The sequence below is a fragment of the Melozone crissalis genome, unplaced genomic scaffold (assembly GCF_028551555.1).
Source record: "Melozone crissalis strain CALT ecotype California unplaced genomic scaffold, PUWL_Pcris_2 ptg000034l_1, whole genome shotgun sequence".
NCBI classification, from domain to species: domain Eukaryota; kingdom Metazoa; phylum Chordata; class Aves; order Passeriformes; family Passerellidae; genus Melozone; species Melozone crissalis.
In genome coordinates this window covers 5340567-5368306 of record NW_026535812.1, presented here as the reverse complement: position 1 = coordinate 5368306, position 27740 = coordinate 5340567, and the positions used below count along the sequence as shown (strand labels likewise).

The following is a 27740-nucleotide window of genomic DNA, read 5'->3' as shown; positions in this document are numbered from 1 at the left end:
CATGTGGGTGCATTGCTATAACTAAATGAAATAAAAATACAATGGCACAGTTTCTCTCGGCAGGTGACACTGAAACACCACAAACACATGTAATTCACAAGCCCAGATGACACCTGCCATACCTCTGTGGTGGTGTTTTAGCTGGGAAGGTGACAGCAGCTCCCTTCCAAAACTTTGGGGCACTACTGAGCATTTGATCAGAGGTTTGATTTTGAGGGTTATGCTCTTGGCAGCTGCAGTTCATGAGAAGGGAACCTTTTTTTCTATTTTCATTGTTTGCTTTCATTGTAATTCAAAAAGAGTATCAAACTTCATATTACAGTAATTATGAGATTTGCCATAGCTGCTAAGTTCAATTTTTATTTCATAAGTACACCTAAGAATAAAGTTCTTTTCTGTTTTTCCCTGAAGTTAGATTTATTTTTTGTATTACTGAGTTTCCTTTCAGTTGCTTCCAACCCTGTATCTGTGCCATTCCTATTCCCACTTGTCTCATTTCCCCTTGCCCTGTGTGTAAATCCTTGCCACTAATTTTCCTCTGCCTTCAAGTGTCCATTTTGTGCATCTCTGCTGCATTTTTCCTTTGGAATTGGTGCTTCAGGTAACTCATGGGCACCATCCTGCCCTATTAACAGCAACATGGCTGCTGTTCTGGTGAGTTTTCTAGGTTTTCTTTTTTTTTTCCTGCAATGGCCAAATTTTATTTAGAAAGGTGTTCTCAGGAGCAGAGTCCACTTGCATTTTGCTGTGAGGTGAGATATATGGTTTTGGTTTAGGTTCCCCCCACAATTAAGAAGGGTCATTTAACTGTTTCTACAGAGATTTGTATATCCTATCTAGCAGAAAAGTGGAGATTTTTCTTTTTTAGGTGAAGGTGAGAAGAACAAGCAGGTGGTTGAAATGTAGTTGTTGCTGTTCAGCGACAAAGGGTAAGCAGGTGGGTCCTAGGAACAATAAATATCTTCTGTTTAGTATGGATGGAGTTAAATATTGATTGTGCTTCAGCAGGTGGCATCTCCTAGGGGAGCTTCTTCCTGTGGAAGTGAAGTCCTCCCTCTGACTTTCCAAAAGGGCTTTCAGTGGAAAAAAAATCCCATTTGCCTGAGGTGTTGAATTTGCAAATTGTATTTAACAGTGTCAGTGAGGTGAATTAGGGGTGAACTGCCTGTGAAGATTCACAAGGACTTAATGAGAGCTCTCAGGGAAGAGTTTTTCTCCCATTTGCTGGATGTTGGGAAGCTTCCTGCTAAGATTTCCTGCCGGGGAGTCTTGGTCGGTTTTCAAGGGTGCATTAATTGCCTTGAAGTTATGTTGGGTATTTCCTCACATTGAACGCCTTGCACGTTGTATTCCCCCTCCAGTTCATGAGAAGTTAACTCTGCCCAGGTCACAAGTAACCACAGCCCGTGTTCCCTCTGCTGCTGCTCCTTGGATGAGCTTGCAGAGGTGTGAGTATTGCTAGGTTTGTGCTGCAGCTTTATCTTTTGGCTTGACCTGATCACCATCCTTTGACAGTCCCTGGTGCTGTTTTAGGAGACTGAAAAGCTGCTTCTTCATCATCTCCACGTTGCTGAAGGTTTAACTTGTTTTTGCCCTGTTTTATTTTTCATCAGTCATCTTTTCCACCGACTCCCAACGTGTAAGGTGTTTAAAAACAAGTATTTCAGCCCAAAATCCTGCCCAACAGCTTCAAGTGACAGACTGTAGCTATGTGGAAAGCTTAAGTAAAAATGCAGGTGGAAGCCTGTGGTCAGTTACTTGTTTTATTAAAGCAAAATTCACTTTATTATTGTATACACTGGATATGCACAAATATGATGTAAGTAGTTTTTTGTGTGTCAGTATTTTCAGAGGCTTAGTATTGCATTCCCAGTAGTTTGCTGTTTTCTAAACTAAATCAATCTGTGTGGATCAGTTTGCATTTTTTCCTTCTATGTTTGAACTCCCAGCTGTAGTTTCAGCCTTGGGCAAAGCTGATTGCTGAATTAATTAAGTACATTCAAACTAATAAGGCTTGTTCTGGAAATGTGTTCTTTCTACCCTGTAAAAAATAAAAGGAATTTTCAGTAGTCAAGAGCTGATTTTTAATTCTACAGTCACATTTCCTTCTGTTTGGGCTGTATTTTCCAGTGGACATTTGCAGAACCTGCTGCAAAACAAGCAAAGTTTAGCATTTCAAGTCAGTGTTTCAGACTTAGGGTGCGCTTTAAATGAAAGGAAAATTGAAGTAAAAAGAAGCTGTCTTTTTCAGCAAGGTAGGTTATCCAGTGCTGGGAGAATCCAGTGTGTTTGTGGAGTGGGAAGAGCAGGCTTGGGAGGGGGGTGGAATCTTGGGGTTTGTACTCTCTCACATGAGTGTTCATCCTGGCATGGAAACTTCTGCTGTGGCCAGAGGACTGACCCAGATGAGCAGCTCAGAAGCAGAGGCCTCATTCTCTGGAGTACATAATAGAACAAATAAAATATTTATATAGAGATCATAACTCACTGAACTGGGTAAATCTTGCCTTTAATTGGTTTCAGTGGCTGTGAGTCAGGATCAGGAGTGGCTCTGCTCTGGGTGGGCTGTGGTGGTTTGATGTCACACTGCAGAGATTTCTTAGCTGCTGATGAAGAAACTATTTTAAATTACAGACTAAAACATTAAGAAAACAACCCCCAATTTCAGTCATTTCTCTGCTGGGGAGCCACTGGACAGAAAATTGTCAGCTATTGTTACCAGACTACTTTTAATGAAATGCTGCTTTTTGCAAAGCAGCAAAAATAATAGGAAACTCTTGCACTGCACACTCAGGAAACTCATGCATTGCACACTCATTTTGTATCTCCCCATTTAAGACAAATCTGCCAGAATTATGTTATGGAGATTTCAAATGATTTAGTAAGAAAGTGCAACCTCAGGTAAGAGATTCCTAAACCCTGCTATGATCTTTAAGAACATGTAAGTACTGATGCATATTGCAGGATATATTTTCTTCATAAAAATAAAACCCAATTTTCCCATGGTGGCAGAGGCAAGGTTCTTTTTTATATTGTGCTTAAAATGAAAAAAAAAGAAAGAGTTGAAGCTAGACTGCATTTGCACAGGGGCGTTTGAAAAGAAGTGTTTTGTTAGGCTGCTAGACTGACATGATTCAATTTTGTCATGAACACAAGGGCCGCCCAGCATCTTTGGCATCTAGGAATGAAAGTTGGCCTCTCCCCTTCCTTTCTGAGTTTCTCCAGATGCTTTGTTATGTTAAACAGTGCAAAGAATGACAGACTTTCTCTGTGCTGCTGCTTAAATTTACCTTTTTGTTTGCCTTCAACTTTAATTTATTCTTTCAAGTCTGTGCCCAAGGTACAAAGATGTGGAAGTTAATAACGAGATTTAGAAGTTGCGTGGGTGAAAGGTCGGTGGTTTTGCCTCGAAATCCAGCAGAGCATTGCTCTGAACTGATTTCATGTGTGTTGGTGTAGGTTAGTCAAGTCCAAGTAAGGAGAAACCAGATCCTTCTGTGCTGTACCTTGTCTGCATATGGACTTGTTTAGGGAGCTTTGCCAAAGCAAAGCTGCAGCCCAGCTTTTAAACTGGTCAGAATTGATCACCAATATTCTGCTTAAACCAACAGAAGCTGCTTTTCCTCCTCTGTGTTTTGTGATATTTCTTTGTAGGGCTCTCTACCCCTTTCTTTATGTTTTGCCACTTTGCCTAGAAAATGATTGAGGACCTGCCAATTTCCTGTAGTTGTTTGTGTTGCATCTGTGTTTTCCTCTTAGACCCACCTGTTTGCTCCTTTTATTATTCCATTTAGGACACAAAACATTAAATCCATCTTGGATTTGCCTTACATAGTGGAAGAATTGAGCACCTTCAGAGGAACCCAGCATCTTGCAGAATTACATTTTCTCATTTCCCTCCCCTCACCCATCAGTAAGGAGGGTTAGGTTTAGTAGTTAACTGAACATTCTTGAAATCTGAAACAAGTGAGAAACTAGAACTTGTTTCTCTTTTCCTCTGCAGCCTGCTACCTCAGCTGGTGCACCTTATGCTGCTGCTGAGTTTGGAAGAGATTTACACTAAAAAACTGAAACATAGAGGTTTCTGTTTGAGGCTGTGTATTGGCAGTGACCTGCTTCATTTGATGCCCATTTTTCCAAGTTACCTGTGTCCAAAGCACGCTTTGGAAAAACCTTACAGCATCTGATGAAGTCACAGGGCTGTTTCAGTGTAAGCTCCATCTAAGTGCTGCTGCAGTCTCACCCTCAGTGTGGGATGCTCCTGGGCATCCTCACTAATCCAGGGAGTTAAACTCACTGAGGAGTGTTCCCCCACTTGTTTTCTCTCCCTGCATAGTCTCAGCTTGACTCCTTGCACTTGGCTTGCTGAAGGCTTAAATAAGGAATGTTGCCAGGCATGTGTGAGTTTGCAAGTCTGAAGGAAAAGGGGGAAATGCAGAATCAAAGCAGTTCTGAGTTCAGCTGTCACGGTGAGACTCAGATCCCACACCCCATCAGTGAACCACAGCTCTGGCTCTCGCTGCTGTTCTTTGCAGTGCCCTGTGTGATTCCTGACCTGGCTGTGCCTTCCCAGTGCCTTCCCCAAGGGCTGGGATGTGCTGCAGCTCCCAGGATCAGTCCTGGGCTCCCCTGTGCCTGCAGAACACACTTGCCTGCCTGGCTGCCTGCCTGGCTGCCTGCCTGCAGCACAGGCTGGGGCTTTTTCTCACTGGCAGGTTCAGCTGCAAAGTTCTGTGTGTTTTGCTGGTCTGATTGAGATAAATTATACAGACAGAGTGCTTGGGGAATTCAGGATTGAGGTGGGGAGGTAGTGAGGGGATGAAAAATTAGAAATGGAAGGATGATCTGGAAGCAGATCTGTCCTGTGGTGAATTGGAGGTGGGGAGATGGGAGCTTGCTTTTCTGGGGAGGACCCTGGTTCTTAGCTGTGCATGGGAAAAGGAATTTTGTCTGATTTCACTGATGGGAAAAGATGTACTAGAGGGGAAATGTTTTAATCATTGATAAGCTTAAAAGGGGAAATTACTGTACTGTATTGAAACACTGACATTTCCCAAGGGTGTATCCATCTGTTTCCAGGCTTGGAGAAAACATTGACCCAGATTCCTAGGAGAAAAACGATCTAGTGAGAAGAGATTGGGAGATACTGCCTGTGAGTTTAATCACAGAGTCATGGAAAGGTTTGGGTTGGAAGGGACCTTAAAGCCCATCCAGTCCCACGCCCTGCCATGGGCAGAGACAGCATTGCACTAACCCAGGGTGCTCCAAGCCCTGTCCAGCCTGGCCTTGGACACTTCCAGGGATGGGGCAGCCACAGCTTCTCTGGGTAACCTGTGCCAGGGCCTCACCTCTCTCTAAGGGAACAATTCCTTCCCAATATCCTATCTAACTCTGCCCTCTGGCAGTGGGAAGCCATTCCCCCTTGTCCTGGCACTCCAGCCCCTTCTAAAAGGTCCCACTCCAGCCTTTTTGAGGAACTTCCTGAAGTTTGTGACCACGAACACTGGGAGCACAGAGGATCTGCTGGTAAAGTGTCACTGTGTCCTTTGGTTTGAGTCCTTTCCTAGGCAGTTTCTTTAACTCCCTGATGGGAACAGGACTCTGAGCCAGACAATCTTCTGCCTTTTTTTAGGAATTCCGAGCTGTAGTACAAAACCTCTGGAATTATTTTTCTATGCCAGTCTTGAAGCATAATATTTTGAATGCAGCACAGCATTGATGTTCATGAAGCTCTTACATTTTGCTTGTGAAATTAATATAATTATTTTCTCCTGTTAGTGTGGAGCTTTTTCTGACAGTACAGGCACAAAACATTGATGCCCTATAAAGTGAAATTACTCAGTGTTGTACCACTATTAAAGCTTAGAGGTTTGATTTTCTGTAGGGTAAATTGGTTTTGTATACCTTTGAATGGTATTACACATCAAGATGCTTCTGACAGCTTCAGTTAGGATTGCATTTTATATTACTCTTACGAAGCTGGGCTTTGCAATAGGCAATTTTATTGCTGTGTACCCATTTGATTACAGTGATCAGTTTCTCTACAAAGTTTCTATTAAACCAAGGAGTATCCTCCTGAAATTCTGACATGTTTCTGTGAACCTCTGGTTGCTGGGACCATTTATCAACAGGAGAAGCTTTTCTTTATTCCAGAGGCAGCTTCCTTGTTCCAACTGCATTGTTTCACATTGTTTCCCTAATTTTAAAAATGATTTGTACTTAATGGCATTCATTTGAATGAAAATTCTGCCTTTAAACCTTCCCATCTTGGTTGGATCTAATGCCAGGTGTCTGATAGTTGTGAGCTCTTCTCCACACTCCTTCTGTGTTTACTTACTCTGAGTTGGGTTTCATGTGTAAACATGTAGACATGTAAGAATGATCCAGGCAGGGATTTTTGCAGTTTGCTGTTGCTTTTATGCGTTTTCAAAATTCAGTTTTGTTTCTGGGGCTGTGTGGGCTTCCCCCTCCTCCCTCTTTTGCTGGTGGATATGTTTTTGCATTTCCCATTTATTTTTAAGTGGAAATAGGGACTGTGTGTACAAGAACTGTCTCAGGGTGTTTACATTAAACACTTAGAGCAGCACCTGCATCTTTTTCTGCTCAACATCTCATGTGAGATCATTTCTCCCTGGGATTACTCCATTATCTTGATTCATGTCATGCATCCAGTCTTTGGGGTTCTCCCCCTCGCCACCCCCAGTACCTGTGATTAAACTGTGGGGGTTTGGTCAAGTTTTGGGACCCTGATGAGCCAGCAGGGAATAAAAGTGGTTAACAACAACAAGAATGAAGAGGAACATCTTGCCTGCTTTTTTTGTACTTGTGGAAACAAGGTGGATTAAATCAAATTCTTAAATAAGAGAAAATGTTACTTTGTACTGATCTGTACCCAGTTTTTGCACTAAACAGGAAGAATTACTTCTTTTGAGCTGATGCTTCCTTTTATCAAATGCAGCTTATCTACACAGTTCAATGATTGGCTTGGATTTATTTTTCCCCAATTTCTTAAGAAAAGCCATCCTTTCATGATTCCCTGGATTCTTGAAATGATTTCAAGATGCCTTAAATGCTGTCATCTTGAAGTCATAGCCTCTCCAATATTCTTGACTTTCTAGCCATAAAAAAAATTCATGGAATCACAGAATGGTTTAGGTTGGAAAAAGCTCATCCAGTTGCACCCCCTGCCATGGGTAAGGACACTTTCCACTATCCCAGGTTGCTCCAAGCCCTGTCCAGCCTGGCCTGGAACACTTCCAGAGTTAGGACAGCCACAGCTTCTCTGGGCAGCCTGTGCCAGGGCCTCACCACCCTCACAGGAAAGAATTTTTTCTTAATATCCTATCTAAATCTTTCCTCTTTTAGTTTAAAACCATTCCCCGTTATCCTGTCACTGTCTCACTTTGAAAAATGTCTTTCTGTTTTTTAAAAGCCCCCTTTAGGTACTGGCAGGCCATGAGGAGGCATCCCAGAATCTGCTATCTCCATCCATCCCCATTTGTACTGTGACTATTTGAGCTCTGTTCTCTCAGTGTGGAATATTCAATGTCTGATTTACCCCATTGTTCTCCTGGCATGTCCAAGAGCCTTGATAGCATTAAACTGGGAGCACTGGAGGATGAGACAAGGCCAAATGGTGCTGGCTGCAAATCCACTGTGGTTTTGTCCTGAGGATATGGAGCTGGGATTAATTTTACCCCTGCAGGGAAGCAGTGCTTCCCCTACCACTAATTGCTATTGACACCCAGGACAAGCTGCAGCGTCCTGCCCTGTGTTCAGTGTGACCTTGGGTCGTGTGCCACAAAAAGTAACAGCAGCTGCAGTGTTTGTAATATCACAGGCTGTGTCTTATGGGGGGAAATGCACCTTAGTGCCCTGACATGAGTAGCTTGTGGGGCTTCCAGGTCTCTAGGTGTACTTAAATGTTCAGGGACCAAAGAGTTGGCACAAAATGTTGGTATTGCTGGGTGTACAAATGCCACCTCTCACTTTGTATGAGGAGGACTCACCTTTTACACAAGCAGACAGTGATAGGACAAGGGAGAATAGTTTTAGACTATAAAAGATTTAGATTAGATATTAGGAAGAAATTCTTCCCTGTGAGGGTGCTGAGGCCCTGGCACAGGGTGCCCAGAGCAGCTGTGGCTGCCCCTGGATCCCTGGAAGTGTCCAAGGCCAGGCTGGATGGGGCTTGGAGCAACCTGGGACAGTGGAAGGTGTCCCTGCCCATGGCAGGGGATTTAAATCCAAACCATTCTGTGATTCTGTGTTCTAATTACCTTGAAGCTAATTCCACACTGCCTAGGTGTCTCAGGCTCAAGAAATGAGCTATTCCAGAAGGAATTACCTGTGATTAACCAACTGATAATCCAGAGCAGTTTGGTTTGAGTGAGCACAGTTGTAAATAAAACGAGCTGTGATTCCCAGAAGCAGAACAGGGGATGTTCAGGAGAGCCTGTAATGACTCTCCTGGATGTTTGTGTGGAAAGTTGTGTTTCCTTCCATTACATTCCAGCTTTTACCTGTTCCTCAGGCTGTGGCACCTCTCTGAAGTGATTGCTCTGAAAGGTTTTGGAGCACTCTGTGAAGCTGCTGGCGGTGAGCCTTGGTCTCCAAACCTGCCTTGGAATTTATGGACTGAAGGAAGTGTTTGCTTAAACATGCAGATCTAAGTGGAGCTGCTGGTCCTGAAAGTTGCTTGTTCCAATGTGTTTGGTCCTGTTCTTCCCTGTCTTACTCTTCTCTTTCTTCTTACAGGTCTGGATGCAGAGTTGTCTTACGTGAGGAATGATGTGGTTAATCACTATGCCTTGTCCTTCAATCTCCTGATCCCCAGCGAGACCAACAATCTCCACTTCACCTGGCATGCCAAATCCAAGGTGAGCAGCCATGACTTCTGCTCTGGGTACTTGAGACATGAGCTGTTCTGCATGGTGAATACCCACTGCTATCAGTTAATGGCTTTTTTCTCTGCAAAAATTACCATATGCAAGGTGCAAAATACTTATTTATATGACTGCAGGCAATAAGTTAAGATGGCATACATCCAAGCTATTCCTTATTTTAGAAAGCTGAAGCACTTATTTCAAAGTATTTTATACTTCTTGCTCCTGGCAAGGTCCATGATACAAGTCACTGGCTGTGGAATCTCTTCCCTTGGTGCACTGGACACGCAGAAGGGCAGCCATGAACTGGAGCCTCTGGAAATCATATGTAGAGCAATTGTTGTAGAGATTTCTAGAAACATATGCTTGGAGACAAGGAGAGTCTATAAAAGCAGTATCCAGTGTGTTATTACTGAGCCCTGATTAAATGGAAATGCTTTTTATGTCACTTAATCACTGTGCCTGGAGCATGCAGCAGCAGCTGTCAGAGAGATTGCGTATGCTCTTACATTCTGAAACATTTCCAGTTACTTAACAATTTATTTTCATATATGAAATGATCTGTTTAGTCTCTGCCAGATGTTCATTCTGTTCTTTTAAACTTGACTGATGGTTCTTCTTCTGCCCTCAAGTAGGAAAGGCTGCAGCAGGAGCAGTAGTATTAAACAACTCCCCCAGTGCGGGTCCTGAAGGTTCCTCCTGCCGTTGTTCTTCCTTTTGAGGTGTAACTTGTTAAGAGGAGTCACTTTTGGGTGGATTTGGGTTGAGTGCCAGCCAGCCCTGATGCCATATTCCACATGCACAGTGGCAGTTCAGTCACTTGTCTTTGAGAGGAGTTCCCTTGTCACAGCTCAGCCCAGGCTCCCTGCATTGCTGGCCCTGCCCTGTGTTTCCTTGGGCCTGGCTGGGAATTCTGAGAAGGAATTTTGGAGCTTCCCATTCCTGGGGTTCCATCCCTCAGCATCTTCCTCTCTAACTTGGTGTAGTGCAACTTGGAGGAGCTCAGAAATGGGGTTGTGTCTCTTCCCTTAGCATCTTGACTGGAAAACAAATTGATAACAGAAATGAACCATATCATGTTTTTAGAAAAGGGGAAGAACCAACTATTGGCACAAATCAAATAATTCAGCTGAGAGTGGAGGGGTAGGATGAATTTCCAAGAGGAGCTCATGACTTAGAGTAGGTCTTGTACTTTTTTTTGAATGAATGTTTGCAGAGTCGGCTTCTTAAGTGGAAACAAAATCTTGACTATAGTTGAATAAACTATTTCAAAGCAATTTTGTTTGTTAAACTGACTGTGGGAGGGGGAATTTTTTGAATTTTAGCAGCTTTGAACAAGTTTAAAAGTATAATTGAGTGAAGTTTGTAGGGGAATTTTTTTAATACAAGCATTCTGAATTCTACCCTATATTTTAAGGAATGATTTCAAGAGTAGCTTCTGTTTTGGCTTTCTTCATTTGAACTCTCACAAAAGTCTTGAAACTAAAACTTCACTGTCGATGCCTAAAATTACCAGCACTCCTTGAAAAAAATGTATGAGTTTTTATTTTCAAGAAGAATTATGAAAAGGGATATTGTGTTTCTTTATACTCCAGGACAGACTTCTGATATGTTTTCTCTCTCCCAACTGTTGTTACAGGTTGAGTATAAACTGGGATTTCAGGTCCATGATCCCATGGCTATGGCTCTGCCCCAGGCCAACATTTCTCTACAAGGAGAAGTTCCTCGCACCCTCTCAGGTAAATTCCCACCCCCATCCAACTGATGGATGAATCATGGTCATTTAGCCACAAATGCAGTTTTAGTGATCTGTGAACACTTAATAAAACTGACAAAAATGAATTTAAAATCCATGTCCTTTAATGCTCTAATAGCTGAAGTGATGAGGCGTGAAGACTAAAATAGCATTTCTTAGTATTGAGTTCTTTATAATCTGATAATTTATGATGTCTATAATGTGCTTCATAAACATAATCTCAAAAGGCCTTTATTTAAATGTTGTTTCAGAGTCTGAGAGTGCCCCACTCCCCTGTAACCCCTGTGTTGTGTTCACAGTGTTCCGTGTTGAACTCTCCTGCACCGGCAGACTTGACTCCGACGTCACAATACTGATGCAGCTCAACTTAACAATAAATTCCTCAAAAAACATCACAGTTTTAAATTTCAAACGAAGGAAAATGTGCTACAAGAGTAAGAGATTAAGTTTCAGATATTTTCAAGTTTTTTTACTGTTTAAGTGTGATAGGAAAAGGGAGCGGGATGGTGTATGATCCAGCACTGGAGTAACACAGTGAATTTTGGGGAGGATTGGAAGAAACCAGGTAAAATCCTGCTTTTCAGAGAGGAATGAGGACTGCTGTTCATTCATCAGCTTCTGCTTTAACCAACTTTCCCCAAGAGTTCCACTGCACTGACTGACCTTTTAATAGATATGTAGCAAAAAACATTTTCTCTCTGTTTGGAAAGAAGAAATCAGTTCCCTCAAAACTGCCACATTCTGAGAATTCAAATTGTCCTAAAAATTACCAAGAAAATCTACTTAGTTTATAAATTGTGATAAAATAGGCTGTTTAGTGAGTGTAGGAGGTGTTAGTCTGTTAGATGTGAAGTACAAAATGATCTTGGGAAATAATCCAGATTTTGGAAATCCTTAGTTGACTCTTCTGTGTTACCACTTGGCAGTCTGAAAGCCTAATTTATTCTTGGATTGTTCCTGTTTACTGTTACTGCTTCCTAGAATTTTCCTAGGATTTTCTAGTATTTTCATAGGCATCAGGAAAAGATTATTTTGGAGAATCCCAGGAGCTGTGCCCTCCTTAAAAATGCCTGTGGTGTTCCACTCCTAGGCAATATTTGGGGATGGCCACCTCTCTCTTTGCATGCTCCTTCTGCCTCTTTCAGCTTACCTGGAGCCTTTGAGGACAGTAGCTGTCTTTCCAAAGAGGGGTTTATTACTTTTCTTGAGTATAAATACCAAAGGATGAGCTTGGGGAAGGTGTGGATGGAAGAGTCAACCATGCCTTGTAGCATATAATGTTGGGGTACTCATTGCATTAGGCTTCAGGAAGAGCATTCTTAATTCAAAGTATGTATCTCCTTCTAGTAAAATGGACGTCTGGCTGATAATGTTGATATTTTTACCTTTTTTTCATGTTTTTCTGGGTATTTTTTCAAATACTCCAAGTGGGGGAAGTCAGCCCTGCTGAGGCATTCACAGCTTACTGAGCTGTGCATGTGTGATGGAGCTTTCCAGAAACACCACACTGGGGATGAGGCAGAGCCACTGCCTGAACCATCAGAAGTGCTCCTTACAGAGATCTCATTTCTGCAGGTTCATAAAACCAAAAAAATGGCTTTTTTTGGTGTGTATTGATGGGTGTAGAGCATATGGGGCTTTCTGATTGAATTTAATGCATAAGTTAGGAATATGCAGGAACTTGCTAGTGGTTTTGCTCAGGGCATTCCTGATAGCTCCTCCTCAAGTTCAAAAAAGGCATAAAAAAAGAAAAACTCTTTGATTTTTCCCTCCCTTGGATTACTTTTTCCTAAGCTGCACTGGCTTAACAAGGAGTGGGAAGGGGCTGTGCTGTGTTGAACAGAACTGAGAGCAGGAAGGGGGGGTGTGCAAGTGGGACTGTGCCTGTGCAGCTGCAGAAATCCATGGGTTTCCCTCTGCTGCCTGCAGATCCTGGGGAGGGTCCATGTGGAGGCATCTCCTGCATTCCCCAGCTTTGCACTGCTCCTCTTGGTACCCAGACTCTGAGTAAGCTCAATGAGGATTTACCCACTTTCTAAAGGACTGCTACTCACACCAGCTGTGTTGTCCTCCTGCCTTCACTTGCATATTTTTGAGTATTTAAATGGACATCACCTCTTCCATCCTTTTGTTTTAACTCTGTGACTCCTGACTGGCATCAGCTGAGAAGGCACAATGCCTGTGGTTGCATCTCTGACCCTTCCTAGGGTGAGCAACATTAGACTGGAGCCAGGATTTCCTCCAAAAGATTCACTGAACATCCCAGCAATGATTTTCTCTCCTGTAGGAACTGATTCTGTGAGGTCTTTGTTTAGTGCCTTAGCAAACACATTCTCTGCACCTCTTCTTTCTTTGTGCTTCTTTGGACCTTGGACAAGCTGCAGGGTTTTACAAGGATTCAGTGGGTTCAAGCTTTGCCTCCCTGAACATGTGTTTCAGTGTGATTTTATTCCTGCCTGGTTAGGTATTTAAATGGACATGGAGGGATTGATGTAGTCCTTGAATCAGCTCTTCCCTTTGGAAAAGCAGATCTGTGTTTCCATACACGAGACAATGTGAAGGGCTGGGGCTGCAATAATAAATGTACTCCAAACTTAATGGTTTTCTCTCATCTCTTTAGAGCTTGAACCAGAAGTCAAATCTCCAACAGCTGATAAAAACAGCAGCAAGGCTATCTGTAAGTAATCCTGAATGTACAACTTGGGGTTTAAAAACTGAAAAACTTTTAATGTGCTTTGATGCCACTGCTTTCCCCATGAAAACAGTCCCCAGGCAGTCTGTACTACACCCAGTATTGCAGTGGGTTTTTGGTAATTAATTGTTTTAGCTGGTGAAGAGGAAAAACCCTATTCCAAGTCTTGTAACAACTTTTATATCACATCTTAGGGGCTCTGGTTTCTGTACATGGCTCTGATCTATTTTCTTGACCTTGGGACCTGTCTGGTTTGCTGTTTCAATTTATCACTATTGAAGGGATAGAGTGAGGTAGTTTCCTCCTCCTCTTCTGGCTGGAAATATCATTGGCTGACTGTAGCTCCATAATACCCAAAATGGGAGTATTTTTGCCAAAATACTGTTGGAAAGCAGTGGGAAAGAGTGCTCAGTGCTCTCTTTACCTCCCACTGTCTCTTCCAGGGTAGTTGTTCTCCAGGATACTTTATACAACATTTGGGATGGCTGAGGCTGCTGCCTCTCCCTGCCTCCAGCCCTTCTGCTTGTGTTGCCATAACAAACTAATAAATTATGTTTCTTTGGGGTTTTTTGTTGGTTTTTCTCCATTTTGAGAAGGGCTCAGTGCTCTCTCTACCTCTCACTCTCTTCCAGGGTAGTTGTTCTCCAGGATACCTTGTAGAACATTTGGGATGGCTGAGGCTGCTGCCTCTCCCTGCCCCCAGCCCCTCTGCTTGTGTTGCCATAACAAACTAACAAATGTTGGGTTTTTTGTTGGATTTTCTCCTTTTTTGAGAGGGGTTCAGTAACTTTCCACATCTGTTGCAGTTGATCCTGTAAATGCAGCTCCCACCACTTCGACCCGGGTGTTCTATATCAGCGTGGGTGTGTGCTGTGCTGTGATATTCCTGGTGGCAATCATCCTGGCTGTCTTGCACCTGCACAGCATGAAGAGGATAGAATTGGATGACAGGTATGTGCTCAAGCTCTCCCAGGGTGGTTTTGGGACATATTTACTCAGATTAGTGGGAGTTCAGTCTCAAAATGAGCACTCTGTGGTGGTTTGCAATTTCTGCTCTCAGTGCCACGCTGTAGCAGATGCTGCCTGTGTGGGGCTGTGGTGAGAGCTATGCTGCAGAAAGGCAGCAGTTGCAGGTGCTCTGCTGTTCATGAGGAGGAAGGGTTGTTCAGGTTTTGCCAGAATATTTGTGTGGAGTGGGAAGATTCAGACAGAATCAGATCTGCAGGGATTGTCAGGGTTGAAGGAAAAATTGATTTGGGCTCACTGGAGGCAGGCTGAGGGTGTTGATACTGGAGAAGAGAAGATTCCAGGGGGACCTTAGAGCCCCTTTCAGTGCCTAAAGGGGCTCCTGAATCAGGGCCTGGAATGCTAGGACAAGGGGAAATGGCTTTCCACTGCCAGAGAGTTTTTACCTTTATTTTACCTTAGGTAAAATAGAGATATTAGGAAGAAATAGGGGAAAATCCTAATATTGGGGATATTAGGGAATATCCCAATATTAGGGATATTGGGAAGAAATTCTTCCCTGTGAGGGTGGTGAGGCCCTGGCACAGGGTGCCCAGAGAAGCTGTGGCTGCCCCTGGATCCCTGGAAGTGTCCAAGGCCAGGTTGGACAGGGCTTGGAGCAACCTGGGACAGTGGAAAGTGTCCTTATCCATGTCAGGGATGGCACTGGATGGGCTTTGAGGTCCCTTCCCACTCAAACCATTCCATGCTTTTACAGGATTGGATGAAAACATTTGGGTTTTACTGACACCTGCAGGAGGCTGAATTTCAGTTTTCCCTACTTTGATTGATTTTCCGGTGTTCAGTTCAGCCTTAGGGTACATCTGAGCTTTACAAATGCTTGGTTATAAAACTGGCAGTGCTGGGCTCTCTCAAATATATTTCCAGTCAGGAAAAAACATAGCACATGCATGGAAAATGGAGTTGTAACATGAGTCCAAGGGCATTGGAGTGGGGATTAAGCACTGAGGAGAAGGGAGGCTGGAAAAGCAGGTGGGCTGAGGCTGTGTGAACAGCCTGCATCAGATGCAACTGTTCAGGAGCAGGCAGTGTGAAACTGGATCCTTTGGAAAACAGCCTGTGGGTGGTCACCCCTGTGAAAGGATATCTTGAACTAAAGGATGTTTTGAGCTACTTCTGTGCTGCCTGAAGCCTCATGGAGTAGCTTTATCTTTTCATCCTCCTCCTTATCCATTCATCTGTTCTTTTCAGTTTTCTCCCTGCCCTTCCCTCCCCTGATGTCCTCAGCCCTTGTGACTTTAACAGTGCCACTCCATTGAGCAGTTGTGGTTTCTGGATTGTAACCCAATGAATTTATCAGCTTTCCTCAATTCCTTTGTGCCTGCTTGTCTGGTGGAGGGGTTTTACTCAGCTGAAGGTGTTAAAGGGTGTGCAGCTTGCTTTAATTCAGAAAGGAAGAACATTCCATTTATAGTGTGGGATAGTGAGGTGTTGAGGTGTCCAGCCCAGCAGTGTGATCAGATATCCTCCCCTCTACTGCATTGCATTGGATTTCTGTGGACATATAAAGTCAAAATCCTAAAAAACAAACTGACTTTCTGTGGAGATAAAGCTAAAAATCCATCTGATGTTAGTCCTTTGTGCTTTGCAGGTGTTAACAATTTGCTCTGAATCGCTGCATAAATTCTGATAAATTCAGGGCACTTTCCCTGTCTGTGGAAAGAGTTTGGAATGATCTCTGAGGTCTCTTCCAACCCAGACCATTGTGTGATTTTATGAAGTTTGTGTAGCTCCTGGGGTTTAGCTCTTCACCATGTGATGACTTATTTTTTGAGCCTGAAGATGCCTGGCCTGGATGTGCTACTCTGTAAAAGCTGTTGCTCAGGCAGTGCCAGAGCAGAGGTGTAACAGAAGCAAAACATGCCTGAAAATCAGGAGGTGTGGGGCTTGTTTTGAAGCAAGAATTTCTGACTTGATTGTGGATAATAATCTCAAACTGTTTCTGTGAAAGGTTCCTGAATGGAATATGACAATGTCATTAGGGTTAACGACCTCCCAGGAGCAACAGAGCCTGGAAAAACCCACTGGTGCTCTTAATTTCAACCCCCAGAACTAAATAAAACCGAGCAGGGTTGTTAACTGGAAGCTCAAGCCGAGTTTACAGGCTGCACATGGATTATTTAGGAACATTGTATTGGAAGTCCACAGCAAATCTGCAAACCTCACAGCAAAGGCACTGGAAAAGTGCCAAGGAAAGCTGGCATGGCTCAACAGCAGGATAATGGGAGTCATTAAAGCAAGAAGGCATCGTTCAAATAGCTGACAGAATATGCAAGTGAGGAAGCTCAGGAAGTGAGTTAAACCTAAAAACCAGAATGAAGCCAACCCAAAAGGCAGTTTTTCAATCTTGCAACAGGCATTAAAAGAATAATTCCTTCATAACACTTGCCTCCAGCCAAAGGAATCCGCAGGGCTAGTGGGTGATCAGGTTACAAAAGGAGTTTCCAGCCAGAGCAAGAAAAGGAAATGCAAGTTATGCCTTGGTGTTTGATGTGGTGGCCATGCCAAGACTCTCTTTCCTGGAGGGTGGATCATACTGAGGCAGCTTGTGGATGCAATAGTGGGAACAGTTCAAATAAGGAGTAATAAGCTGCCAGCACCAAAGAATATTCATTCAAAAACTCTGAAGGAAGTTAAAGGGGAGGAGCTAGACCAGCATCTGTGGTTTTTAGGCTTGTGCTAAATGCTGTGCTGGAATCCTGCACCTGGAAGTGGGAATAACTGTAAAAAAAAAAAGTTCCAGAGGGAGATTGAGGCCAGCTATAAATGAGTAAGTTTGTACTGTGAGATTCAGTAGATTCTGTTCCAAACTAAAAATTCAGTGGGTTCATCCATGGTTGGGCTATAATGGGGAAGAGTGGACTTGGATTTCTGTTTTTTAAAGGAGGCCTGGCTTCAAAGGTAGCAGTGGGCCTGGAGGGCATCACCAGCCATGTCTGACAATCCTACAGGGGTGGCTGGCCCTGCTTGGCCAGTGCTCAGCAGCAGCCCAAGAAACCTTAAACGTTGATTATTTGGCAAAGCAGAGGTTGTATCCCAGAGCAGTTTCCTCTTTGTCCTCCCAATACAGTCAGCAGTGGAAAACCCACTTGAAGTTGGATCAAAGAGGGGGACATTTGTGTGTGTTTGGAGGGGGAGGACATCAAAGAAGCTTCTGGCCCTGCCATCTGACCTGCTAACAGGGTTTTGGTCCATTACAGCTGCAACAGCCCTTTTAGGGTTTTGACTGTGAAAATAAGACAGAAGTGAGCCTGCTGTGATTTAGACCATGGTTTACCTGTTTCATGGATACTCTGTGGGCTCTTGGGTTCTTCTGCCCAAAGAAAGCATCTCAAAAAGCACATTTTAGGTGGTGCTGGAAGGGGCAACAGGTACCCTTAGGGAGGGGAGTGACAAAGTGGGGTAGGGTGTGAAATAGAGCCCTTGTCTGAGTGGGACATCACTGCCACAAGAGAAATGTGTGCAAATGTTTCCTGGGATGTAATAGTTGTTCTTGGTATGACAGGGTGGTTCTGGCAAGGAATGTTATGTCACTTTGATTATTCCAAAGTGGACATAAGTACCAGAAGAGAGAGCAAATTCTGGAAAGCAAATAGGAGGAAGCTGTTCATGCTTAATGCCAAGATTTTTGAGTCACCTGAAGTACATTCTCATGTGGGAACAACTTTAAAAGAGCAGAGTTTTTCAAGTCTTGCCTGGAAACTCTCCTGTTTTTGACCTGGGCAGGTTAATTTGGGATGTGTTGGAGTGGCAGGCAGTGATGTTGATGTGCATTTTTGTTTCCCCACAGCATCAGTGACAGCAGCAGCTCGCAGGGGCTGTCGCAGCCCTCCACGCAGACCACGCAGTACCTGCGGGCTGACACACCCAACAACGCCACCCCAGTAACCAGTAAGTGTTAATCTAAGCACAGAGCCTCCTGCCACGCTGCTCTGGTGGCAAATGCAAGAGAAGACGTGAATAATTACCTGGTTCTGTCACTTTGCTTCTTGAATTCACACAGAGTGTGTTTTACCCAGCCACGCCATAGTCAGGAGCGAGCTCGGGGGGATGTGAGTGGTTATATGAGCATGAGGCTGTGTTTGTGCCTTGGGTTGTTCCCCCTGCACCCAGAGCAGTCAGCCAGACTTCACCAGTAGCTGTGAAGTATCTGTTTTAACACTGGGAAGAGCCTGCCTTGTGCAGTCCAAGCAGAGGAGAGAGCAGGATGTGTCCCCCCAGCCCTGGGATCAGTTCCTAAAGCAGGTGATGCCATGTGCATGAATCCTGGTGGCTGTGTTATTCCTGTTATCTCCTGTTGCTTACAGCTTTGCTTGAAATGATATAAAATAGCTGAAGAGAGCAGTGAGAGGAAAGGAAGGGTGGCAGCAGTTTGGGTAGTGACCTGGTAACTGATACCACAGAATCACAGAATATCCCAGCTGGAAGGGACACACAGGGATCATCCAGTCCAACCCCTGGCCCTGCACAGACACCCCAACAATCCCACCCTGTGCATCCATAGGAGTGTTTTCCAAACTCTCCTGGAGCTCTGGCAGCCTTGGGGCTGTGCCCATTCCCTGGGGAGCCTGGGCAGTGCCCAGCACCCTCTGGGGGAAAAACCTTTCCCTGATCTCCAGCCTAAACCCCCCTGACACTGCTCCAGCTGATCCCTGGGGTCCTCCTGTCCCTGGTCACAGAGAGAAGAGCTCAGAGCTGTCCCTTGAGAGGAGCTGCAGACTGGGACCAGGTCTTTCAGTCTCCTCCATGTTGAACAGACCAAGAGCTCTCAGCTGTGTCTGAGTTAATTCTGTTGTTAATGAACATATTTGTTACCTGTGGAATTTTTACTCCTCAAGTTATTGTCTGGCTATCCCATTCAGCCCTGCTCCAGGGAAGGGACTGTTCCAGCTGGAGGGAAGTGGCCAGCATAGGGACACACATGGGTGTTTTTAAAACCAACTAATAAGACCCCAAAGTGTCTCCCATTTTCCTCTGATGGCACTTGGTGATAGTGACTGTCCCATCATGAGAAAGCACAGCAGTAAAGTCATCTCAGCCCTCCTGTGCTCTCCTTTTTTCCTCCTCATGTGTAGAAGCAGGTTTTTACCTGAGGTTGAACTGCACCTCTAGAAGAGATTTGGCTCACTTCTAAGTTGTACTGTATCTCCCTAAGACAAAAAACCTAACTTACTTGTGATCTGAGTTCATCTTTTCCTTGCAAAGAGTTGCCTTTAAAATGTATTTGGTATAAGCATTAATAAAAAACAGGCTTGTAAGAATTTAATATATGAAATGTTAAAACAATTCCTTCTCACAGAGTTTGGAAGAGGCCTTACCCTGCAAATTATTCTAGAGCTGGTTTCCCTCTTGTCACCTGAGTCTCTCCCCAGCCCTTTTATTTTCTGTCTCTTAGAATCACAGAATCGTTTAGGTTGGAAAAGCCCGCCCAGATCACCAAGTTCACAGCATTGCCAAGGCCACCCATGTCCCCAGGTGCCACACAGCTTTTAACTCCCTCCAGGGGTGGGGTCTCCACCTCTGGGCAGCTGTGCCAGGGCTGGACAACGCTTTGGGCAGTGGAATTTCCTTCATGCCCACTCTGAACCTCTTCTGGTGCAAGTTAAGGCTGTTCCCTCTCCTCCTGTCCCTGTTCCCTGGGAGCAGAGCCTGACCACCCCCAGCTGTCCCCTCCTGTCAGGAGTTGTGCAGAGCCACAAGGTCCCCCCTGAGCCTCCTTTGCTCCAGGCTGAGCCCCTTTCCAGCTCCCTCAGCCTCTCCTGGTGCTCCATTCCCTTCCCCAGCTCCATTCCCTTCCCTGGACACACTCCCGCCCCTCAATGTCTCATCCCAGCTCAGGCTGAGCTGCTGATGTCCTGTCAACCTCAGGTTTTTTGTTTGGCTTTCCAAGTGTCTCAGGTTAATTTGGCTGAGTTCCAGTTGCTGGAATTTGGTCCCCAGAATCCTCTGGCCATGGGCAGATGACCAAGCCCAGGGTGATGGTTCAACCCTCCTCACCCTGCCCAGTGTGATGGCCACTGTGCCCAAGTGGCACCTGTTTGCTGGGGACAGCCCTTGTTTCACAGTGTCTCTTACCTGCTTTGGGACACCCTAGTAACACTGGGAATAGTGAAAATTAAGAGAAGAGAAAAGGTAGGATGTGTGAAAAAAGCATTCCACAGTTGCATCATTTTACTTTCAGTAACATTTAAATTTTGAAGAAACTACTATCAGAATAATTCTCAAGATTTCTTTAATAATTCATACACATGTACAAAAATATTCCGGGTTTTCTGACTCTACTGGAGTATCCAAATGTCTGGAAGTGCCAGAAGAGGGCACTGGTAGTTTGTTAATGTCCTGCTGGGGTAAGGCATCTTCCCAGCTCTGAGTTTTCCAGCAATCTGTTTCTTCCTCCTGAGGGCAGTACAGTGTTGATCACCTTCAGTGTAGGAGTTTCCTTCACCCAGAGTTAATAATCAAAGTTGTTTGCGTGACACTACAGAGAATTCCTGTGTAATTTCTTTCCCTGCAGATCCCTTATTTTTGTGTTTTTTGTTGCTAAATACTTAATTATTTTAAAATTTATATATAATATATTTAAGATGGTGCTGATCCCTGGTGTGTGGACGTCAGAGGTGGAGCCCTATGCCTGTTGTCATTCCAAGGGTATTTATACTGGATTGTTTGGCTCTGCCTGTTGTCATTCCAAGGGTATTTATGTTGGATTGTTTGGCTCTGCTGGCTCCTCAGGTTATCCCACATTACGGATAGAGAAGAATGATCTGAAAAGTGTCACTCTCATGGAGGCCAAAGCCAAAGTGAAGGACATAGCCATCTCCAGGGAGAGGATCACCCTCAAAGATGTGCTCCAAGAAGGTATTTACAGCTCTCAGACACTTCATTCCTACCACATGATGTAGATACATAAATACAAAGATATGGATATTTATTTACAGAAATCATTCATGGATGATGTTTCTGATCTTTGTTGCTTTGGTGGATGGGAGGAATGATGAGTTATGTGTGCATTTGGGGTGTGGGGATGGGGAAAGCAGCTTCCAGAGTTAATTAGGCTGGGGGAGTGACGAGGTGTGCTCAGTAAGTCATTGAGCTTGTCTGGCTTAATAACCTGCTCCCTGAAATGATGGGTGGCTGGGGTGAAAGGGAATCACTCAGGACTCAAGGTAACTCACTTTTGGGAACTCCTACAGGAGAGTTACTCTTAGCAACATAAAAATCAAAGCAAAGCCAACCCAAAGCCCAGAAGAACTTCAGTTGTCCAAATTTGGTGTCTCAGTTTGATAACTTTGCTTTGGAAAATCTAAATGGCAGATGCAACATTTACAAGCCTGATATAAAAGATTCAGAGACTACATGATTGTTTTCATGGAATATCCTTAGTTGGAAGGATCCACAAGGATCATCCAGTTCCTGAATTGTTCACTCTTTGTTTACTGTGCACTTTGAAAGTCTTCATGCACAACATGAATTGATTCTTGTTGATACTGAATTTGAAAAATAGGCTTAAATATTTAGTTTTCTTTGTCATTCACCTTTACTGCTGCAATTTCAAGTGTGTGTTCCCTGAGAAATCAAACTTCCCAAAGGTTGGAGATGATCATCCTTTGGAGGCAGAATGCTTTGTGTTAGTCTGAGCAGCAGTGGAGGATGCTCCCATTCTTGTTCAGTGTGTGCCTCTGAACCTCTGGGGTGGCAGCTCTGTGCTCACTCCCAGTGTGGGCTCTGCAAAAACCTTCCTTGGCATGTGGGATGTGCTTTGTGTTGCTCTGGGCTGCCTGGAGCTGGGATGTTGGGAGTCACCCATGACTAGAAGTGACTCAGTGCCCCAGCAGATGTTTGGTGGCAGAGCTGCCCTGCTCTGCCAGATGAGGCATAAGGAGCTGTTGAATGCAGTTTGGACCCAGTTAATCCTGGGATCTCGTTTCTTAGCCTCCAGCTGTTACTTTGAGTCAGAGCCTTCACGAGTTAATCACAGAGTCATTGAGGTTAGAAAAGCCCTCTGAGGTCATCGAGTCCAAGCACTCCCCCAGCACTGCCAGTTTCACCCCTGTCACCAAGTGCCGCATCCACATATCAGAGGACTTACAAAACCTGACCAATTTTGGTTCAGGATCATGGTGATGTTGAGTCTCTGCCATTGAAGAACAAAAGAGCTTCAGAAGGGAAGAAGGGGATAAAGTAAATGCATGCATGGAACTTTGTTACAGATCATGGCCACAGATTCATTATAAACTTCACGTAGCTTCCATAGCTTCACCTGCTTTTACATTTTGGAAATATACATTTAGGCACTTTCTCAAAGTCTTCAAAAACCAAGACAGGTGGAATTTAGTTGCTGTTAGGTAATTAATGTGTTGTGGTTGCCTGAGAGTCTCCTGAGTTCAGCTGCTGCGTAGTGAGATTGTAGTTTGAAAACCCCTGTCATGCAGGGTTTCCTTGCCACCCTCAGGGTAGGTGACAGAAATGTTGTACTGCCCCAGTTTAAGGTATTTAAAACCAAATAAGACTTCTATTTCATACTCTCAAAGATCTTTCAACCTAGTTAGGAAGGAGGATTCCTTGGGAAGGGGCTGTTATGCTGGAATAGACTCTGTGGAGATGATGCACACCTTGGTGCAGGAAAGTGTTGCCAAGCTGTGCAATAAAAAAACAATTAAATTCTCTGTGTGTTACCAGTTGTTCTCAGCCCAGCTCCTCTTCCTGCAGTAGCATCAGTAACATCTTGTAAATGGAAAAATGCTGGAGAGTCTGAATGACCCCCAAACAACCCCAGCACCTTCCAGCTGAGGTGAAACTTGTGAATAATGTGATGCTGGCTGTTTCAAAGTGTTCCATGTGTGCTGGCTGGCCAGAATTGCTGTTTCCTTGTGAATGTTTCCAAAAAAACTTGGTCCTTGTGAGAAATGCCTTGGCTTAGAATTCTAGACTGAATAGGTGAGAAAAGGGAGCTGGAGTTCTTAGTGCAGGGAGTTGACTGAAGTGCCACAAACAAGCCATCATCATATTGATATTTAATTTCACTGAGTGCTATCACTAGCTCACTCTCATGCTTTTCCCCTTATTTATGTAAAACTTCACCATTTGCTGCCTGTAGTTGTGAATCCCTCTCATGCTGGAGAGCAGTTGAGTTCTCTCTTGGTGACTTTATAGATTTTGTAGACAGTTTAACTGCAGGCATTTCTCACTTTCTGATCTGAAAGGTACTGTTTGCTTAAGATACTCCTAATGTTATCAGTGTTTCTTTACTTTACTGATTGGATGTTCTGTTCCCAGGCACGTTTGGGCGCATTTTCCATGGAATTCTAATAGAAGAAAAAGACCCCAGTAAAGAGAAACAAGTTTTTGTCAAAACTGTTAAAGGTATGTTTGCATGAAGGTGTGGGTTTGTGTGCAGGTGTTTGAATTGTGCTGCAGGCTGAGGGTGCCAAACCTGGCTTTGTAACACCCCCCTTTTCTCCAAAATATGCAAATGATGAAAAGCAAAAGCAAGTTTGGATGCTTCCTTCAGCCACAGGGAGCAGCAATCTTATCTGGAAGAAAAATGCATGTGTTGTCCACCAGTGCTTTCAGTCACCACCCTTGAATACTTTTGTTTATTATTCTTCTAAGTAGAAAATTATATTGTTTTTTTTTCCTCAGTTTTATCTTCCCAGTCACAGCCTTGTCCCCTGCAAATTGCTGAAAAACACCTGAAATGTATCTTAAAAATCTTTTACAAATGCACTGCTGTAGAAAAGACAGGGCATAGTTTCTGCCTTCCTTGAACTTTGTAACAGAAGCATGAGAAATGGCATTTAGAACTGAATTTATCAAATACAGCACCTGTGTTCAGGAAATACCTTGAAATGGGGATAGGTAGACTTAAGGAGCAAGGTGGGTGTAGATGAAAATATTGCAAATGTCCCACATGTCTGCCATATGTATATTACAAGTATCCTACATGTATCCCTGTGTTACATGTATCCTACATCTGTCCCTTCCTCTGCAATCATCACAAGTTCTCTTTTTGCCAAATTCCCAGTACAATGGTTGTTTTCCCACTTATTTTTCTTATTTTTGTCATTTCTGTTGGGTGTCTTATTGCCTTTGGTTTTTCATTTGACAACTTCTTTAATTCTTTCTTGCCAAAAAAGAAATAAGCCTCTATAAGAATTTCCACTCATTCTGCCTTTTTTTTTTTTTTTTGCCTGGTTATTAATTTTGAAGATACTGATGGGGAAATGGTGAAGCTGCTGAATTTTATTGTTGAATCTTTCTGCCACCCATTTATTCTCTGTTACCTTTAAGGAAAATATGTTGCTTAAAGGAAGGAGCCACCTTGATCTGTTCCTGACACAATCAGATGTTTCTGGTGCTCTTCTCTCTCTCATGACATTGAATAATGGAATGGTTTGGGTTGGAAGGGACCTTGAAGATTATCCAGTCCCACCCCTGACAGAGGCAAGGACCCCTTCCCCTATCCCAGGTTGCTCCAAGCCCCATCCAGCCTGGCCTTGGACACTTCCAGGGTTCCAGGGGCAGCCACAGCTTCTGTGGGCAGCCTGTGCCAGGGCCTCACCTCCCTCACAGGGAAGAATTCTTCCTAATATCCCATCTAATTCTGCCTTCTGGCAGCTTAAAGCATGTCCTGTCCCTCCATCCCTTGTCCCAAGTCCCTCTCCAGCTCTCCTGGAGCTCCTTTTGGGAGCTCAAAGTTCTCCCTGGAGCCTTCTCTTCTCCAGGTGAATACCCCCAGCTCTCCCAGCCTGGCTTCTCTTATTTAAAAACCAAAAAATTTGCTTCTTTCTAGTATTTTGGGAACATTTTCTGATGTTTCAGTCCCATTCTGCCTTCTTCTGTTCCCTTTCACTGCCAAACAGTTCTGTCTTTTTTATTTCTTGGCTCTTATTTAATAATAGTTTCTCAAACACTTGGCCCTTGGCACGCGAGCTACTTTTTATAGCATTGGATTAAAACAACATTACATTTGTCAAAAGTGATCTTAATTTAGCTGTCTCCCATGACCTCTTATTGAATTGCTTTCCCGAAATGGGACTTCCAATGCACTCCTAAATCCATAATTCTCCCTTAGAGTGGCTTGTGTCTGTGACACATTCATGTCCTATAGGAAAAAAGCTCTTCCTTTGCAGGGAAGGATTCAGCATTCATCACTGTAGAGAATTTCCCAGCATTAAAAAGGATCTGTGTGTAATAAATGTAGAGTAGGTTTTGTTGATACTTGGGCCTGGGCAGCAGAATTTTGCAAGGAATAAAACCTGTACCATCCCCTGTCCTCACAGCAGTGCTGATGCTCCACAGCTTCATTTTCACACCCTGGCTGTTATTGCTGTGTGTGTGACTGGGACATGTAATAAGTTGGGAATTTGATCTGGTTGGAAGAAAAAAAACCTGGAAAAATCCTCTTGTAACCAGAGTTTTTCCTTGATCTCAGTCATTCTGTGGCCACACACACACTGCTGTTCTGGCACAAGCAGAAGCAGGGCAGGACCATAAAAGCTTGATGGGTATGAGAACCATTAAACTGACTTAAGTATCTCTTTGCTGAAGGCAATAAAGCCTGAGGGTCATGGAAAATAGACAAGGAATAAAGGCTTTGTCTGTGGAGCAAAATTATCCCTTCCCAAAAGTGTGAGCTGCTCCAGAACTGCCTTGTTTAACCTAGAGGTGCATTCTGAAAGTGATAAAATGAAGCCCAGTGTTGCTCCAAATGTCAGGAAACAATGGGGTGTGGGGCTGGAGTATCCCAGATCTTTGGAAAATGTGAACTGAGGTTCTTTGAGTAGATACTGTGAGGAAGAATAACCTTGAGAGAAAAAAACACCTTTTTTTTTTTCTCACCAGGATCAGAGCTTGAGAAACTGAAGACACTGTTCTGACATTAGGGGAGTTGTTATGGTTTTAAACCTGGAATTTCAAGAGAATCCCAGAATGATTTGGGTTGGAAGGGACCTTAAAGCCCATCCACTCCCACACCTACCATGGGCAAAGACACCTTCCTCTAGCTCAAGTTGCTCCAAGCCCCATCCAACCAGGCCTGGGACACTTCCAAGGACGAGGCAGTCACAGCTTCTCTGGGCAACCTGTGCCAGTGTCTAACCTCACAAGGAAGAATAAATAATTAATTTTTAAAAAATTATCTTCCTTATGTCAAATGTAAATCTACCCATTTCCTGTTTAAAACATTGCCCTTTGTCCTGTCCCTGCAAGCTGTGATCAAATTTCAATATTTCTTACAATCCACAAGCCACAGAAGAGTGTCCTTGGAAAATTTTCTTCTCCAGGCTGAGCCTCCTCAGCCCAGTAAGTATTGCAGATGGGCCAAGAGTTTGGGTTTGTTGGCTGTTCGGAGAGCTCTGTGCCACTTAGGTGGGTGTCATGGTTGTGCTGTTCAAGGAATGGTTTCTGAGTGAAAATCCATGAAAAAAATCATGCCTAAGTGCCTGGATCTCTTTTCATGTGTCTCTCCTTCAGCTGTCAGTGTATTACAGCATCCATTCTCTTTGGAGAGGGGTTATTTCCAACACTATGGGCAGAGGGAATGTGCTGTCAGTTTTCCCATTTCCTCTGCTGGGGAAGGTGAATGTTGTGGCTGTTGTGCTCATCAGGCAATAATTCTACCTGTGGGTATTTCCTGCTCTGGAGGGAGAGTGATGGCAGCCTTGTCAGTTTGTCTCTTCCCTGTATTCTTTGGTTAATTGTTGCCCCCAAAGGATCAACAGCACAGGTGATTGACTGCAGTAACTGCAGCAGCACTTCCCACTTTCCTTCCCTGATGTTTCCCAGAGCCCCGGTGAGATGTAGAGCATTGCTATAAACCAGGAGAGTGAAAAAAGTGAGAACAGGATCCCTCATTTCTCTGAACTTTGTGTTTGTTCCCCTTCTGAAGTGATCTGCTCTTAAAGGAATCAGGAATACATGAAAATGAGAGAGCCTGGAGCTGCCTGAGAGGTGGAAGAGCCCATCCTGAGTTTCCTGGAATAATTCTGTATTCCCTGTTGTCTCAAGCTGGGGTAGAACTACTAGGTCAGACCCTCAAAGAGCAAGTTTGAGCCTGATTAAGCAATATCAATGCAGGGGGTGAATAGATTAGAGTGTGCTTGTTCAGCATTATCTGACTGCATTTTCATCTGTCACAGAACTTAGGGTCTTTCATTTGAACACTTCATGAAGCTATTGAAATACTTTTGAAGTGATTCAGTGATTATTTGTTCTGTAGCTCTTAAATTGATGGAGTGTAAAAGTTGGAGATGCTTCTCTTGAAATCTCAATACCACATCTCTTATAAAGACTGGCTGAAGAAGGATTCATCCCTGGGTTTTACTCCAGATCCTTAAAAGAGTTTTTTCTTTCATGGAGCTTTAGTTCACTCTAGGGAGAA

General features: G+C 43.8%; 1 protein-coding gene across 1 annotated transcript in view; it reads left to right on the top strand.

The window, feature by feature from the left end:
• The window catches only part of RYK (receptor like tyrosine kinase), a 55744-nt gene that overhangs the window by 9452 nt on the left and 18552 nt on the right, over positions 1–27740 (top strand). Inside the window, exons 2-9 of the mRNA XM_054283112.1 lie at positions 8758–8879; positions 10525–10624; positions 10941–11075; positions 13262–13318; positions 14140–14284; positions 18150–18250; positions 21092–21217; positions 23636–23722. Of these exons, the coding sequence (XP_054139087.1) occupies positions 8758–8879; positions 10525–10624; positions 10941–11075; positions 13262–13318; positions 14140–14284; positions 18150–18250; positions 21092–21217; positions 23636–23722 (873 nt within the window). The remainder of the gene's footprint in view (positions 1–8757; positions 8880–10524; positions 10625–10940; positions 11076–13261; positions 13319–14139; positions 14285–18149; positions 18251–21091; positions 21218–23635; positions 23723–27740) is intronic.